This window comes from Ahaetulla prasina, chromosome 13, assembly GCF_028640845.1.
Source record: "Ahaetulla prasina isolate Xishuangbanna chromosome 13, ASM2864084v1, whole genome shotgun sequence".
Classification (NCBI taxonomy): Eukaryota; Metazoa; Chordata; class Lepidosauria; order Squamata; family Colubridae; genus Ahaetulla; species Ahaetulla prasina.
The window spans coordinates 15,990,372-16,006,290 of record NC_080551.1 but is presented as its reverse complement, the minus strand read 5'-3'; the positions used below and the strand labels follow the sequence as shown (position 1 = coordinate 16,006,290).

General features: G+C 43.1%; 1 protein-coding gene across 14 annotated transcripts in view; it reads left to right on the top strand.

Moving 5' to 3' along the window:
- Nucleotides 1-15,919, top strand: part of ADAMTSL3 (ADAMTS like 3) — a 214,925-nt gene that overhangs the window by 101,392 nt on the left and 97,614 nt on the right. For all 14 annotated transcript variants that reach the window (XR_009151984.1, XM_058155751.1, XM_058155756.1 and 11 more), the window contains one exon: nucleotides 679-915. Coding sequence is in view for 13 of the 14 variants with exons in the window: in XM_058155751.1 (XP_058011734.1) it covers nucleotides 679-915 (237 nt within the window). In the remaining variant the exon portion in view is untranslated. The remainder of the gene's footprint in view (nucleotides 1-678; nucleotides 916-15,919) is intronic.

The window sequence follows — 15,919 nt, the reverse complement described above, 5'->3', positions numbered from 1 at the left end:
TTACAGCCACAGTCGGTCTAATGTTGACTTAGAAGTAAGACAAATTGAGTTACATGAGACATGTCATCAAGAAATGGCTGTAGCCAGGGGTGAAATCCAACAGGTTCTGACAGGTTCTGGAGAACCGGTAGCAGAAATTTTGAGTAGTTTGGAAAGGGGTGAAATCTACTTATCTTCTTTACTGGTTCGGAAGCACACACGCTGCGCAAGCAGATATGCGCAAAAAACACATTACTTCCTTGGTAAAACCAGGAAGTAACAACACCTGGGTGGTTGGGCGGAGCAAAGCTACGGATTGCCGAACCACTGATCACAGGCACTAATGGATCACCAGATCTGGTCAGAACCAGGAGCATTTCACCCATGAGTTAGGAGAATTGGTAGCAGAAATTTTGAGTAGTTCAGAGAACCGGCAAATGCCACCTCTGGCTGGCCTCAGAGTGGGGTGGGAATGGAGATTTTGCAGTATCCTTCCCCTGCTATGCCCACCAAGCCATGCCCACCACGTCCATGAAGCCACACCCACAGAACCGGTAGTAAAAAAAAATTGGATTTCACCACTGGCTATAGCCTTCAAAATGAAAGTGGGGTTTCATGACAGTGGGGTAGAGGAAATAGTCATTTTTTACTAGAAGAAAATAATAATAAAATCTCCTCATTGTTTTTTTGTTTTTCCAGGACTGCCCTGCAGACTCTGGTGACTTCCGTGCCCAGCAATGCTCGGCCTACAATGATGTCAAGTACCATGGACACTTTTATGAATGGATCCCCATCTTCGATGACTCCAGCTCTCCCTGTGCTTTGAAATGTCAAGCTTTGGGGAGACCGTTGATCGTCGAACTTGCTCCCAAAGTTCTGGATGGCACCCGCTGCAATGCCAAGTCCTTGGATATGTGCATCAGTGGAATATGTCAGGTACGGCTTTTTTTTTGCAACTCGGTTTTCAGTGGTATCTGTGAAGGTAGTTAGCTAAAATGGTGGTCTTCCGGGTGCAATTCAAGGTGTTGGTTACCATCTTTAAAGCGTTCCATGGCAGAGGACCGGGTTACTTACAGGACCGCCTGCTGCCACCAATAGCCTCCCAGCGACCTGTGCGCTCCCATAGGGAGGGCCTCCTCAGGGTACCGCCAGCCAAAAAATGTCAACTGGCGACACCCAGGAGGAAGGCCTTCTCTGTGGGGGCTCCTCCCTCTGGAACAAGCTGCCTCTGGGGATACGCCAACTCCCCGACCTCCCCAACTCCGCCAACTCCCCGATCTCCGCGAGTTAAAGACCTTCTTGTTCCATCATGCAGGGCTGGCCTAATGTATTTTAAATGTGGATTTTATTATGGTTTTATCATTGTTTTATTTATTTTGGCCTTATTGAATTTAGATTTTAAAATGTTTTTTAATTTTTGTAACTTTGTTTTTTATTTGGCTGTAAACCGCCCTGAGTCCTTCGGGAGAAGGGCGGTATATAAATTGAATAAATAAATAAATAAATAAATAAATAAATAAATAAATAAATAAATAAATAAATAAATAAATAAATAAATAAATAAATAAATAAGATGGCAACCAGGACACAAATCAAACAGTGGAAGCAGTGTTGGTTTGCTACCGGTTCGCCCCGGTTCAGGCAAATTGGTGGTAGCAGGAGACTCCGCCCACCTGCCCAGACATCTCTGTGCATGCACAGAAGTTTCTGCACATGTCTAGAAGCATCAAACAAGCATGCCCGCACCCACGAGCAAACCAGTAGCGGCCGAAATTAAAACCCATTACTGAGTGGAAGCCCCTATCTTGGCTTCTTCTTCTTCTTCTTCTTTTTTGACAAGAATATAGTAGGAATCTTCACTTTTGTATTTATCCCAAAGTTAGGATAGGAAAAACTTCATAATTTGTTGAACTTTTGTTACCCACGCATACTCACAGATATGCAGAGCAACCTTGGCTCCTGCTTAAAAAAAGAGGTTATTTATTGTTATGAGTATTCATGAGACAGAATACTACTTTTGACATTCTTTTGTGAATTGCAAGAATGCAAATATTTAGACTGATCTATTTCTAGCCATCCTGGTGTTCAGTGGGAACATATTTGAATTTCTTGGCTTTTAGCTGTTGGGGAAACTGTCAAGAGTTTGCAACAGTAATCAAATCCAGAAAGCACACATAGGTAACTGATTCAGCGGGATTCATTTATTTCTCTTTGTAGACATAATAACACATGAAGTAATATGTACAATACCAAGAGTGGTTCTTCCAACGTGGTAGCAAAACACAGGCAGAGGAGAGAACAGTTTCGGTTCAGAGTTGCAGACTAGTTTGCAGCTTCTGCACAGACTCAGAATATGGAGCCATGCCCAGGCTCCTTCCAGTTTCAGTTTCCAAACAGTCCACATTGGCTGACATAGTTGCTATGCCTATTCATTGGCTGACCTTGTTACCATGTCTCTGCCAGTCATGAATTCTCTGACAGAAACACCTTTGTCAAGAACTCTTCAAGACAACTAGCGGTATCCCCTCTAATGCAAATAAACATTAATGTGACAGCAACTCTTTTATTCCCTCCCTCCCTCTCTCCCTGCCTCCTTCCTTCCTTCCTTCCTTCCCTCCCTCCCCTCAAAATAACCTCATAATATGTTAGATGTTGGGTATCAAAACTAACATCTAGTTCTTCTGCTTAGTTAGTGCAAATATTTCCCCTCCTCCCAGTCAGGCTGGAGAATTGATAGCTGCAACATTTGCACAGTAAAATCTGCAAAGGCCCTTTGGAGACTATGAGAGACTAGTCAGCTCGCTCAATGACCTATTTAACCAGAGACTTAATGGAAAAATGAAGGTGTTAAAGTGTACCCTGTTTCATTTCTTTCTGGATGGAATTCCTCCTGGGAGAGGCCCCTGAGCTTACACTTGACTCTAAAAATAAGTGTTTTCATAGAGCTGATGAATGAGCAGCAATAGGCATCCGCTGATTGAAGATAATTCAAGTTTCTCGCCATAATTTCTGAGGAACATGTCAACGATAGAGTTAAAATTTATGGAGGCTTCAATAGCTCCCACAGCGGAGAAGGAAGGGAGAGCAATATATATATATATATAATTTGCACCAAGACAAATTCCTTGTGTGTCCAATCACACTTGGCCAATAAAAAATTCTATTCTATTCTATTCTATTCTATTCTATTCTATTCTATTCTATTCTATTCTATTCTATTTTATATATATATATATGTATGTATGTATGTATGTATGTATGTATGTATGTATGTATATATATGTATCAAAATAGGGCTAAATTAGCCTTTGGTCCAAGGTCATACAATTTTCTCCTAAGCCTGTTTGGTCTTCTGCTAAAATCTTTTGTTGTCACCTCTCGGGATATAAGAAGTAACTTTCTACCATGCTGGCTTATATTTTCGCTTCACCTTATGGCAAGGTAAGAGTTTGTGTAGCAAATCCAAAGCAAGCCTACGCTGTTCTTGACATATTCTCTGGATTTCTTCAGCTAATCCGCAGAAGAAATGGATGAAGAATAAAAAAACCAGCTAGGAGTAATCCAGGATTCTGGCTTCAGACCTAAAGATCATCTACATTTAAAAAACAAAGTGGGGATTTTGGATTTCCAGTTATGATTTGTTGGTGAAAAATAAGCTACGTTTTTCTTTTGTGAGCCGCTATATTGCAGCACACCATACAAAGCAATCCCTTTAGGCTGATGTTTTGTGCCAACCAAATCTCTTGTAGCCAAGACTGATATCTAGCAGATAGCAATGGTTTTGAAGAAGTATGGGCAATTATATTCCTCACCATTTGCTCAAGGACTGTCGGGCACAGGAACCAGAAATGACACAATGAGCTGATGGAGTCCTACCAGACTAAAGTGCTCATACTAAATACATTCTGAAAAGCTTTAAGGAGGATCGCTGTAGAGCAGGGGTCTCCAACCTTGGTCCCTTTAAGACTTGTGGATTTCAACTCCCAGAGTCCCTCAGCCAGCAAAGCTGTGTAGAATACTGCATCCAGTTTTGGTTACCACATGATAAAGACGTTGAGACTCCAGAAAAAGTGCAGAGAAGAGCAACCAAGATGATTAGGGGACTGGAGATGAAAACATATGAAGAACGGTTGCAGGATCTGGGCATGGCTAGTCTAGTGAAGAGAAGGACCAGGGGAGACAGGATAGCAATCTTCCAATATTTGAGGGGCTTCCACAAAGAGGAGGGGGTCAATTTTCCAAAGCACCTGAAGGCCAGACAAGGAATAATGGATGGAAACTGAACAAGGAGCAATTCAACCTAGAAATAAGGAGAAAGTTTCTGCAAGTGAGAGCAGTCAACCAATGGAACAGAAGTTGCCTTCGGAAGTTGTGGGAGCTTCATCACTGAAGGCTTTCAAGAAGAGACTGGATGGCTATCTGTCAGAAATGGTGTAGGGTCTCCTGCTTGAGCAGGGGGTTGGACTAGATGACCTTTAAGGTCCCTGATCAACTCTGTTAATCTGGCTCTGTAAGGATGAGTTGAAACTGTACTCGGGAGAAACGAGGATGCTAAGAGGACAGAAGAAGAAAAACAGTTGTCCTAGGACACACTACGAAAAATATGAGAAGTTTTAAGATAAATGGAAATTGTAATTTCATTTACACCCAGAGCTACTGTATATCTGAAGACAAGCAATCCATTTAGCAATTTAGCTGGATCCTTGGATTACAGAGATATCCCAGCCTGGATTTACTAACACTTTGCCAGCATTCAACCAATTTTGAAACACAAAATATAAAATTTTATCCACACCTATAGATTTAAAAAAATGGGGAGGAAGGTTAAAAAAAAAAGCTTCAGTTTGAGTTTCCCAACCTCAAAGGTGCCCCTTAACTAATATGACTTTAAAAAAAAAATACAGGAATAATTTTACCTAGCATGGTTTTGCAATTAAGCCTTCTTTTTGGCAACGTAGCTACTAACCATTCTATTAAACGCTTGAACGTGAGCAATTCAAGAAACCTTTTGACATGGTTGATGAGAAGAGTAGGTGTACACTCAGGGAAAAAGTGAGACATTTGGCAAAAAGTAGAGCATTGGGATTACGACAACTTTACGGTGCACTGCCCTGGGTTTTATGTGATTTTAATGGCGTTTTCATTCCTACCTACAATTACTCCAGCACGTAGCCACCTTGGTTAAAAACAAACACACCGCACCTAAGAAAATGGCCCTCTCTCTGCCATTTTTCTTCTATCATGTAGGGGAGGGAATCTGTACCTGGAATTGACAAGTTCTGCGTCATTAATATTTATTGCTATATTTTTTAGTATTTTCCCCAAAAGGGCGGGGGTAAAATATTTAATGTTGTCTGAGCATCAGTCTCTAGTATTTCAGCTGTGTGTGTGTGTATGTATGTTTGTAAGGTTTTTTTTTGTGTGTGTTTTTTTGGAGACTTTTAGAGTTTAGCAATAACTTTTAGGACTTGTTTTACTGGAAATTGTTATTTAAAACCTCGTTTGTACAGTACAGAGATCCAATAGAAAAATATACCCATATTTTTTCTGAGTATAAGATGCACTTTTCCCCCCACTAAAAGAGGGTAAAATTTTGGGTGCGTCTTATACATCAAATGTAGGCAAAAATGCGAGGCACAGAGGCAGCAATGGTTTGTGGCAATCCCTGCAACCTGGAACAGTATTCTGGGAGGCCAATCAACCCGCCAATCAGCTGCTCCAGGCTGCAATAATGCGCTGAATTTGCTATTTGCTGCAAGGACTCAGAGTTTGCAGCAGCAATCACATCCAGAAAGCACACACTAGTAACTGATTCAGCAGGATTCAATAACTTCTCTTTATATATAATATAACACATGTAGTAAATATACAATACCAAAAGCAGGTTTTCAAAAGGAAAACACAAGCAGAGGAGTTTCAGTTTCAGTTTTGAGCAGCAGACTAGTTTAGACTAGTTCAGCACAGATTCAGAGCTGCAGACCTAAGCCACGCCGAAGCTCCTTGCTGTCTCTTTCCTTGTTGCTCACACAGCAAATATTGTTTGAGTTTCCAAACAGCCCTCAACTCTCTCACACACTGACAGGACGCTAGCCAGATGAATACCAATGGATGCTGGAAGGCAGAGGTAGATTTTTTTTCTTACTTTCCTCCCCCAAAACTAAGATGCTTTTCTACTCTGAAAATTACGGTATTTATAGCTCAGGGTTGACTTATACCAGACCAACAATCGAGCAGTAAACAATACCCCACTATCAACTTAGACAAACAATTAAACAGTAAACTGAATCTGTGGAGTCGACAAGTCAGAGGTGGAGCTGATAGAGATCTAGGGGGCTGCTTCATTGGCTTTGGAGGAATGTGGGGAGGAGCAGGCTGAGACAGCCCAGGGCCCCTCAGAATTGGGAGAAACAAGGGCAGGATGACTGAGAGAGGGCAAGCAATGGAAATTTGGAGCATTAAAGGGGAGTTTGTATTCTCAGCTGGCTGTGTGGCCTTCACACCTTGTCCCAGGTCATCATAGTAAACAATAGCCTACCGTGTTTTTCGGAGTATAAGACACACCAGAGTATAAGATGCACCTTAGTTTTTAGGGAGGAAAATAAGAAAAAAGCTGATTGGCAGGTGGATCGGCCTCCTGGAATGCCCCCAATCAGCTGTTCCCAGAAGTGCATTTTAGCAACAGGTTCCTTGGTTGTGAGCTCTGTGCCTTGCTTTTTTTTGCCTTTTTTCTGTCTCTGAAAGCTTCTGTAACAGCTTCAGAAAAAAAGCCTCTGAAGCTCTGTTTGGAGGCTTTTTTTCTGAAGCTGTTTGGGGGCTTCTTTTCTGAAGTTCTGTTTGGAGGCTTCTTTTCTCAAGCTCTGTTTGGGGGCTTCTTTTCTGAAGCTTCGTTTCTGATGCTTTTTTCAGCCTCTGAAACCTCCTTTGAGAAACTGGGCGGGGCTACATTCGGAGTATAAGAAGCACCCAGATTTTCACCCTCTTTTTTGGGGAAAAAAGGTGCGTCTTATACTCCGAAAAATACGGTAATCAAGGAGCCACCAAGAACGCTCTCACCAACCCTACCGGGGCAAGCCAGTTGTATATAAACAGAGCAAATCCCACTCCCTTCTGGCACAGATGATGTTACCTAGGTGGGTAAGGAAATGTTTGCAAGAAAACAATCAGAAAGGCACCAAGGACTCCACTCTTGTACTTATACAATAGAGATTTATAAAGATTTTTTAAATATATATTTATAAAGGTATGGAAAAATATCCTTTCCTTCATTTTCTAGGACTTTGGGCCACAGAATGAGTCTGAATTGGGGGATCACATCTAGTTTCTGGTTGTAAATAGGATCACTATAGCAGAGCAAGGGACGTGGTGGCTCAGGGGCTAGGACGTTGAGCTTGTCGATCGAAAGGTCGGCAGCTCAGCGGTTCGAATCCCTAGTGCTGCCGTGTAACGGGGTGAGCTCCCGTTACTTGTCCCAGCTTCTGCCAACCTAGCAGTTTCGAAAGCATGTAAAAATGCAAGTAGAAAAAATAGGGACCACCTTTGGTGGGAAGGGAACAGCGTTCTGTGTGCCTTTGGCGTTGAGTCATGTTGGCCACATGACCACGGAGACATCTTCTGACAGCACTGGCTCTTTGGCTTTGAAACGGAGATGAGCACCGCCCCCTAGAGTCGGCAACGACTAGCATGTATGTGCAAGGGGAACCTTTACCTTTACCTTATAGCAGAGCAACTAGGTTACACAGAGAGTTGTCTATAGAGAGTACGTACGAACTGAGACTTAAAACCGACTTATGGTGATTTAATGATGCCAACTTACAATGCTGCTTTTATGATTATTTTTTTTTAAAGGGAGCCTAACTAATGCATTTCAAACTTCAGGAAATGCAGCCCTGCTACCAATAGTAATTAAAAAAGTGGCATTTGGCTGCTTTCCTAGAATCTGACATATTTACTTTTTCCTGGTTTAGAAAGAGGCATTCAACCGTCTAGATGATCCACTTTCCTGAATAACAAAAACAGAAGGAATCAAATGAATGAGTCAAAACAAAGCGAACCCAAACAACAGCAGCCAGATTTACAGGGTGACCAACAGCTGCCCCGGCATGAAAGTGGGCAAAACAGAGAGATCTGCCAAAGTTACATAACTTGTAAATTCAGTTCTCTTGACTTCTGACACCTTCTTAGCACTAATCGCTAAGCCTTGGCAAAGGTTTTCAAATTAATTCATCTAAATAAATATGCCGTATGACTGCTATGGGCAGTGGTAGGGTTCGGGTAATTTAACAACCGGTTCTCTGCCCTAATGATTTCTTCCAACAACCAGTTTGCCAAACTGCTCAGAAAGTTAACAACTGGTTATCCCAAAGTGGTGCGAACTGGCTGAATCCCACCACTGCTTCCCTTTCCTTCTTCCTTTCCCTTCCCTTCCCTTCCTTTTCTTCCCCTCCCTCTTTCCTTTCCTTTCCTTTCCTTCCCTTCCCTTCCCTTCCCTTCCCTTCCCTTCCCTTCCCTTCAGTGGTGGGATTCAAGTAATTTAACAACCGGTTCTCTGCCCTAATGATTTCTTCCAACAACCAGTTTGCCAAACTGCTCAGAAAGTTAACAACTGGTTGTCCCGAAGTGATGCGAACTGGCTGAATCCCACCACTGGCTATGGGCGATTTTGCTCTTCTGCTCAGGAACTGTGCTGCAGACTACCCAAAAAAACCCCCAACAACCCCAACACTGTCCTAGGCTGCATTAACGAAAGGATAGAATCAAGATCACAAAAAATGTTCATACCACTTTATAATGCCTTGCTAAGACCACACTGAGAATGCTGCATCCAGTTTTGGTCGCCACAATATAAAAAAGATATGGAGATTCTAGAAAGAGTACGGAGAAGAGCAACAAAGATGTTTAGGGGACTGGAGGCTAAAACATATAAGGAACTGTTGCTGGAATTGGGTATGTCTAGTTTAATGAAAAGAAGGACTAGGGGAGACATGATAGCAGTCTTCCAATATCTCAGCGGCTGCTACAAAGAAGAGGGAGTCAAGCTATTTTCCAAAGCACCTGAGGGCAGGACAAGAAGCAATGGGTGGAAACTAATCAAGGAGAGAAGCAATCTGGAACTAAGGAGGAATTTCCTGACAGTGAGAACAATTAATCAGTGGAACATCTTGCCTCCAGAAGTTGTAAATGCTCCAACACTGGAAATTTTAAAGTAGAGATTGGACAGCCATTATCTGAAATGGGTTTCCTGCCTGAGCAGCGGATTGGACTAGAAGGCCTCCAAACTCCCTTCCAAATCCTGTTATTCTGTTAATTTACATGCTTCTTCCGAAGATGCTCTGCTTACTTGTTGCTTGTCTCTGAAACTTTGGCAAACCACATACTCATCTATCCAGTTGCTTCGTGCAAGGACCAATTTCCCTTCCATCTGTTTTCTTTAAACTGTGGATCTTCAATAGACGTAATATGCATCACTCGTTTTCCTTCCAGCTCTGCATCCTGCTTCTTACAGAATTCCTCTCTTTTTTGGGAAGAGGCATCCTGCATAATTTTTTGGGCATTCGCCACCATACCCTTTCCCCCCCCCCCACTGCGTTATTTGACTCTCACTTCACACATCTATTCCAAGCAACCTAGGTCCTTATCAGAGGGAACAGATTGGGCAAAATGACTTCTTGAGAGGCTGAACTTGCTACTGAGGGTTTTAAAAAAAAACAACAACGGGAAAGGAGGTAACAGGTTTCTGGGAAAGTTATTTTGGAAGCCCCTGGAGAATAGGAGATCCAGACTGGGCAGGCCACTTAATCATACCTTTGCCCGATTCTTATTACAGGGTAAAGTATTCAGAGTTTTCATATTAAAAGGTTCTAGGACCCTGATGGTGAACCTATGGTATGTGTGCCCGAAGTGCCATATGGAACCATGTCGCCTGGCACGTGCGGTGGCGCCTGTTCCACTTCCGGGTTTCTGGCGCGCATGCATGCGACAATCAGTTGGCCTTTTTGCATGCAGCAGTGCCGGAAACTAGAAGAGCTGGTCTTCCATTTTCCTGCGTGAGCATCAGTGGCGGGTTTCAGAAATCTTTACTACCGGTTCTGTGGGTGTGGCTTGGTAGGCATGGCCAGGGAAGGATGCTGTAAAATCTCCATTCCGTCCCTAACCCAGGGGAAGGTTACTGCAAAATCCCCATCTTTCCCAATCATCTGGGACTTGGGAGGCCAGTCAGAATTTTTACTACCGGTTCTCCGAACTACTCAAAATTTCCGCTACCGGTTCTCCAGAACTGGTCAGAACCTGCTGAAACCCACCTCTGGTGAGCACGTGTGCCGACCAGCTGATCGTTGTGTGCGTATGTGTGCCAGAAACCCGGAAAAGCAGCTGGCTGAAACCGGAAGTTCAGTAGCTGAAACCGGAAGTTCATTTTTGGATGCGTGCAAGTGCCCTGGGCAGCTGCTCTTCCGGGTTGTGAACCCAGAGGCGCACTCCATTTTTGGCACTCAGTTCACCATCACTGCTCTAGGTTTTGGGAAATTGTCCTGTGAGCAAGGGAGTGAAACCATTTCTTTTTACCCTGAAGCAGAGATTATATGCCAACTCACCCAACAACCGGATCAAGCAATTGATCAACCAGAACCTTATTTTATTTGTTTTAAAGTCAAACAGGTTAAGAAGGATTGCCGTATCAACATCTTTCACCTGCAATTTCTGCCTTACTCTTCCATGGTCAAATGTGCAAAGTTGAATTAATGGAAGTCCAAGGAGCTCCAATGTTTTTGTTGTAGTCCGCCAGCAGCTTGTGGACCTGGCAGTGGAGTCGGACAGTGAGGAGGCTGGGGAAGACAATGGGTCAGTCCTGGAGTCAGGGGAAGGCCTGGACAAGGGCTCTGCGTCGGAGGCAGAGATGGGGCCAGGGCCATCTGGGAGTGATGTGCAGGCTCCGGAGCCTCCAGAGGTAGACAGCAGAGAGGCAGAGGAACAGGAGGAGCCTGTTCCTAGTGCACGCATGAGAAGAGCTTCCAGAAGGCAAGAGCAGCTGAAGCAAAAAGGATGACTCGGGAGTAAGGCCAGAAGATGATTGGCCACTCCCATCGGGAGGTTGTGAGTTCGATCCTAGGTAGAGGCAGATATTTCTCTCTCTGGGCACAATGAGAATATATCTGCTGAACAAAACTCCACATTGGTGACAGGAAGGGCATCTGGCCATTAAAACATTGTGCTAGCTCCATTCAGTTGCCCTGACTCCACCCCGCAAGGGGTTATAGGGTCGTTAAAAGATGATGATGACGATGACTAAGAAACTATATGATAAGAGGACAAATTTCCAGTTGTTTCATTCTTGTGCTTTTGCTAGTGTGAAAAGAAATCCCCAGAGTTACATTTAAAATCCTGCCTGCCCCCATTAAAAAAACGGTGGCTCGCAAATATACTAAATATAACCATATGGTCACTCAAGTGTTTTGGGTTTAAACACCTGGCATCCCACTTTTGGTCACAAAACCACCTAAGGCAGCTTATAATGGATCATAATCATGAAGAGAAGGGACACGATGGCTCAGGGGCTAGGATGTTGAGCTTGTCGATCGAAAGGTCGGCAGCTCAGCGGTTCACATCCCTAGTGCTGCCGTGTAATGAGGTGAGCTCCCATGACTTGTCCCAGCTTCTGCCAACCTAGCAGTTTCAAAAGCATGTAAAAAATGCAAGTAGAAAAAATAGGGACCACCTTTGGTGGGAAGGTAACAGCGTTCCGTGCGCCTTTGGCATTTAGTCATGCCGGCCACATGACCACGGAGACGTCTTCGGACAGCGCTGGCTCTTCGGCTTTGAAACGGAGATGAGCACCGCCCCCTAGAGTCAGCAACGACTAGCACGTATGTGCGAGGGGAACCTTTACCTTTAATCATGAAGAGACGCTACTCCAGTGTCCTTGAGCAGAGCAGGACGGAGTGTGCTTGCTTCTGGTTTGGCAGAAGCAGGGCAATTTAGATGGCGACGCAGCGGGAAAATGTGACTCTTTCATGGCATTGCATACTTGAAACTCTCTCTTCCCCATTTGTGACCTTGCTTTGGGGCTATGAAGTTATTCGGGTGACTATTCCAACTATCTTCAGGCAAGGGAGGAATTTCAGCTGAAGGCATGAAGCTGACTGGCCTTTCCCCAGCTGGACATAATTCAAGTGTCTTCTTTTGTTTACAGCTTTGAAAGCAATCTGAGGAAATATTTACTAGATCCCCTGATACTTCTTTAGTGATCAAGTACTTATAGAAAGGAGATAGAAAGATAGGGCATAAGTCCCAAAGGTGCTTTTTCAGGAGGCAACTGGACTTTCTTGGTTTTTTTTTTCCTTTTGAATACGTTTTGCTTTTCATCCAAGAAGCTTCTTCAGCTCTCCATTTGGGGGAGGGAGTAGGAATGGATTTCCAGAGGAAAAATTGCAGCCTACAGGAACCAGGAGCACCACTCAGGTGACCCTGAGGACACAGATAAACCTCCAAGGGCTTCAATGACCTTCTAAAAGGATGCAGATGGACCAGCTTTCTGCAAGGAATATAAACCCTTCCATTTCCCACCATCCAGTCAAAGCTGGAGAAGCTTCTTCGATGAGAAGCAAAATGTCTTCAAAAGAAAAGAAAAAAAACAAGAAAGTCTAGTTGCCTCCTGAAAAAAAGCCATGACCTGGATGACTGAGAATCAGAGGTGGGCTGCTGGGGGTTCTCAGGGGTTTGGGAGAAGATTCTGTGCAGTTTGGAGAACCTCCAAATCCCATTCCTGGCTGGCCCTGCTCCCCTCTCCCCTCCCAGGAGTCTCCATGCGCCCTGTTTTGGATGCAGGTAAGTGCAGGGCATGTGCGGAGGCTCAGGGAGGGTGAAAAACAGGCCTACCGGAAGTTTGGGAAGGTCGGAAATGGGCCCCTTTCTGGCCTTCCCAAACTTCCGGTAGGCCCCTTTTTCGCCCTCCCCAAGCCTCTGCGTGTTTCCTGCCTCCAGGGGGCCTCTGGAGCCTCCAGAGCCCGGGGAGGGCAAAAACGCCCCCCACCGCCATAGTGCAGGAGGCCCACCATGGCCACGCCTACCCAGCAACCAGGCAGAGAACCCCTTGCTAAAATTTTTGAAGCCCACCCCTGCTGAGAATCTCTACAGGCTTAAGGCATACATAAAGCTCCGAAAGTAGGCCTCACTATCTCCTCTGTGAAAGTTGCCTTAAAATCACTCCCAAGTCTTCACAGGGTTGCGTGCAGTGGTGGGATTCAGCCAGTTCGGGAGAACCGGTTGTTACCTTTCTGAGCAGTTTGGCAAACTAATTGTTGGAAGAAACCATTAGGGCAGAGAACCAGTTGTTAAATTACTTGAATCCCAGCACCGGTTGCGTGTCACAAAGAAAAGTGCATAATCTTAGTACTTGATCTTCTCCTGCCACCGGTAGTCATATTAGACTATTTTTCCCATCCCTCTGGCTGGGATTCTGTGAGAATGACCGGAATTAGGTGAATTGCGGAAGTGTCTCTCGTTACACTCAGTATGTAGCTTCTTGGGATAAGCCAAGACTAAAAATAGTTCCTCAAGAAGATACTTTGCTCGGCACGATCAGTGTGTTAGATAGCGTTATGTTTACTGTCTTGACTTGGCCTTTTTTTTTTAAAGTCTTCTCCTCTTTCCCCTCCATCTTTTCCTTTTGTTGATATTTAAGTCCTACCATCTGCTTAAGAAATGAACATTTTTGAATGTGGCCAGTTTTGCATTAACCTTCACATATCGAAATGAAACATCCTGTGTTCACGGTTTTCATTTAAATCTAATTTGTTGGCTGAATCCAAATGGGAAGGAGAACTATAGAAACAGCTGTGCAGACTTTTTTTTTTTTTTGCTGATTTCTGAATTTACATTTTGAGAAATATTTATGAAGTTCTATGACCGCTTCTAATATATCAAGACTCTTTTAGTCTTCACCTCTCCTTGTTTGTCATATTGTGGGTTATTCAGTAACCCTAGTTTTCAATCTCTCTCATAATTTTAAAGCTGTTGGTTTGTTTTTTGTTTTTTTTTAAATACTCTATTTCCCAAAGAATGAATGGGTGGAAATTTAACTTTTAGTATAATCTTTGTGGTGAGAGGTAAGGTTAGGTATCTTCAGATCTGCTTCTATATGTACTGTGGAGTGATTCGGAATGCACAATCCAACAGAAGAACAGAGTTGGAAGGGTCCTTGGAGGTCTTCTAGTCCAACCCCCTGCTCAGGCAGGAAACCCTAGACCATTTCAAACAATGGTTGTCCAATCTGTTAAAAATCTATGATGTTGGAGTACCCACCGCAAAGTGATTGTTGAATTTCAATCTAAGGATCTCATTCACACGGCCAGTGTTGAGGGACACCAAGAGTTAAAGATCAGAAAGAAGACTAGAAAAATAATTGCCAACCCTTTCTACACCAGGAGTTAGTTCCCATCATCATTTGTAAATGATTGTTGGGACAATTAGGAGAATGAATAGAATAGAATAGAATAGAATAGAATAGAATAGAATAGAATAGAATAGAATTCTTTATTGGCCAAGTGTGATTGGACACATAGAAAAAACAATTGCTACCAGCTTTTTTTTTTTATTTGCATTTATATCCCGCCCTTCTCCGAAGACTCAGGGTGGCTTACACTATGTCAAGCAATAGTCTTCATCCATTTGTATATTATATACAAAGTCAACTTATTGCCCCCAACAATCTGGGTCCTCATTTTACCTACCTTATAAGGATAGAAGGCTGAGTCAACCTTGGGCCTGGTGGGACTTGAACCTGCAGTAATTGCAAGCAGCTGCTGTTAATAACAGGCTGCATTAGCCTGTTGAGCCATCAGAGGCCCTTTCTTTGCCTTTCTTTGAGGACCTGTATACTGCACGAGTCAAAAAGAGGGCTGTGAAAATATTTACAGACCCCCTCACATCCTGGACATAAACTGTTTCAGCTCCTACCCTCAAAACGACGCTATAGAGCACTGCACACCAGAACAACTAGACACAAGAACAATTTTTTCCCAAACACCATCACTCTGCTAAACAAATAATTCCCTCAACACTGTCAAACTCTTTGCTAAGTCTGCACTACTATTAACCTTCTCATCGTTCCCATCACCCATCTCCTTCCCCTTATGACTGTATGACTGTAACTTAGTTGCTTGTATCCTTATGATTTATATTGATATTGATTGTTTTCTGATTGCTTATTTGTACCCTATGACTATCATTAAGTGTTGCACCTTATGATTCTTGATGAACTGTTTTGCAAAAGACTAATTTAAAAAAAAATCTGTTATAAGTAAAAACTTCACAGCTTTTCCGATACACATATCATCTTTCTTTCTTTTTTTCTGTCTCTCTCCAAAACACAAACCCACAAACATAGATACACATAACCCAACCCTTATTGTTTGGAACACTTACTATAATCTGACCCTTACAACATTTTGGTCAGTTTTTACAGCGATGCTGTGATGGTTCATTTTAACAGTTTGACACAGTCCCAATTCTTCCATTAATCCCTTTTCTTTAAATTTATTATCACTTATTTCATTTGAGGCAATAATCCTAGAGGGTTATTTTTTAAGAAAAAAATAAAGGGAAAAAAAGCTACTTATAATTATTTCTGGATATGTCCTAAAAGGTTGCAGATGTTTTCCCAATCTGCCTATAATATTTATAGTTGATCCCTTTGCTCAGTAAATAGCCAACAATATGAGGTGCGTTGAGCCGAACGAATGCCTTGATTGTTAAAATCTTGGATCCTTTATAGCTGGCTGAGCTGAAGTGTGAAGCTGAGTGAGGCCTTTGCCAGACAGTTATCCTGCTCAACTCTCTATGTGCTTGAAACTCTGCATTCCTAATAAATTAAATGCATCCCATGTTCAAGGAACAGCTTTTCAAAAGTAATCATGAATTATTTTTACTGAACTGCAGTTGTTTTCAG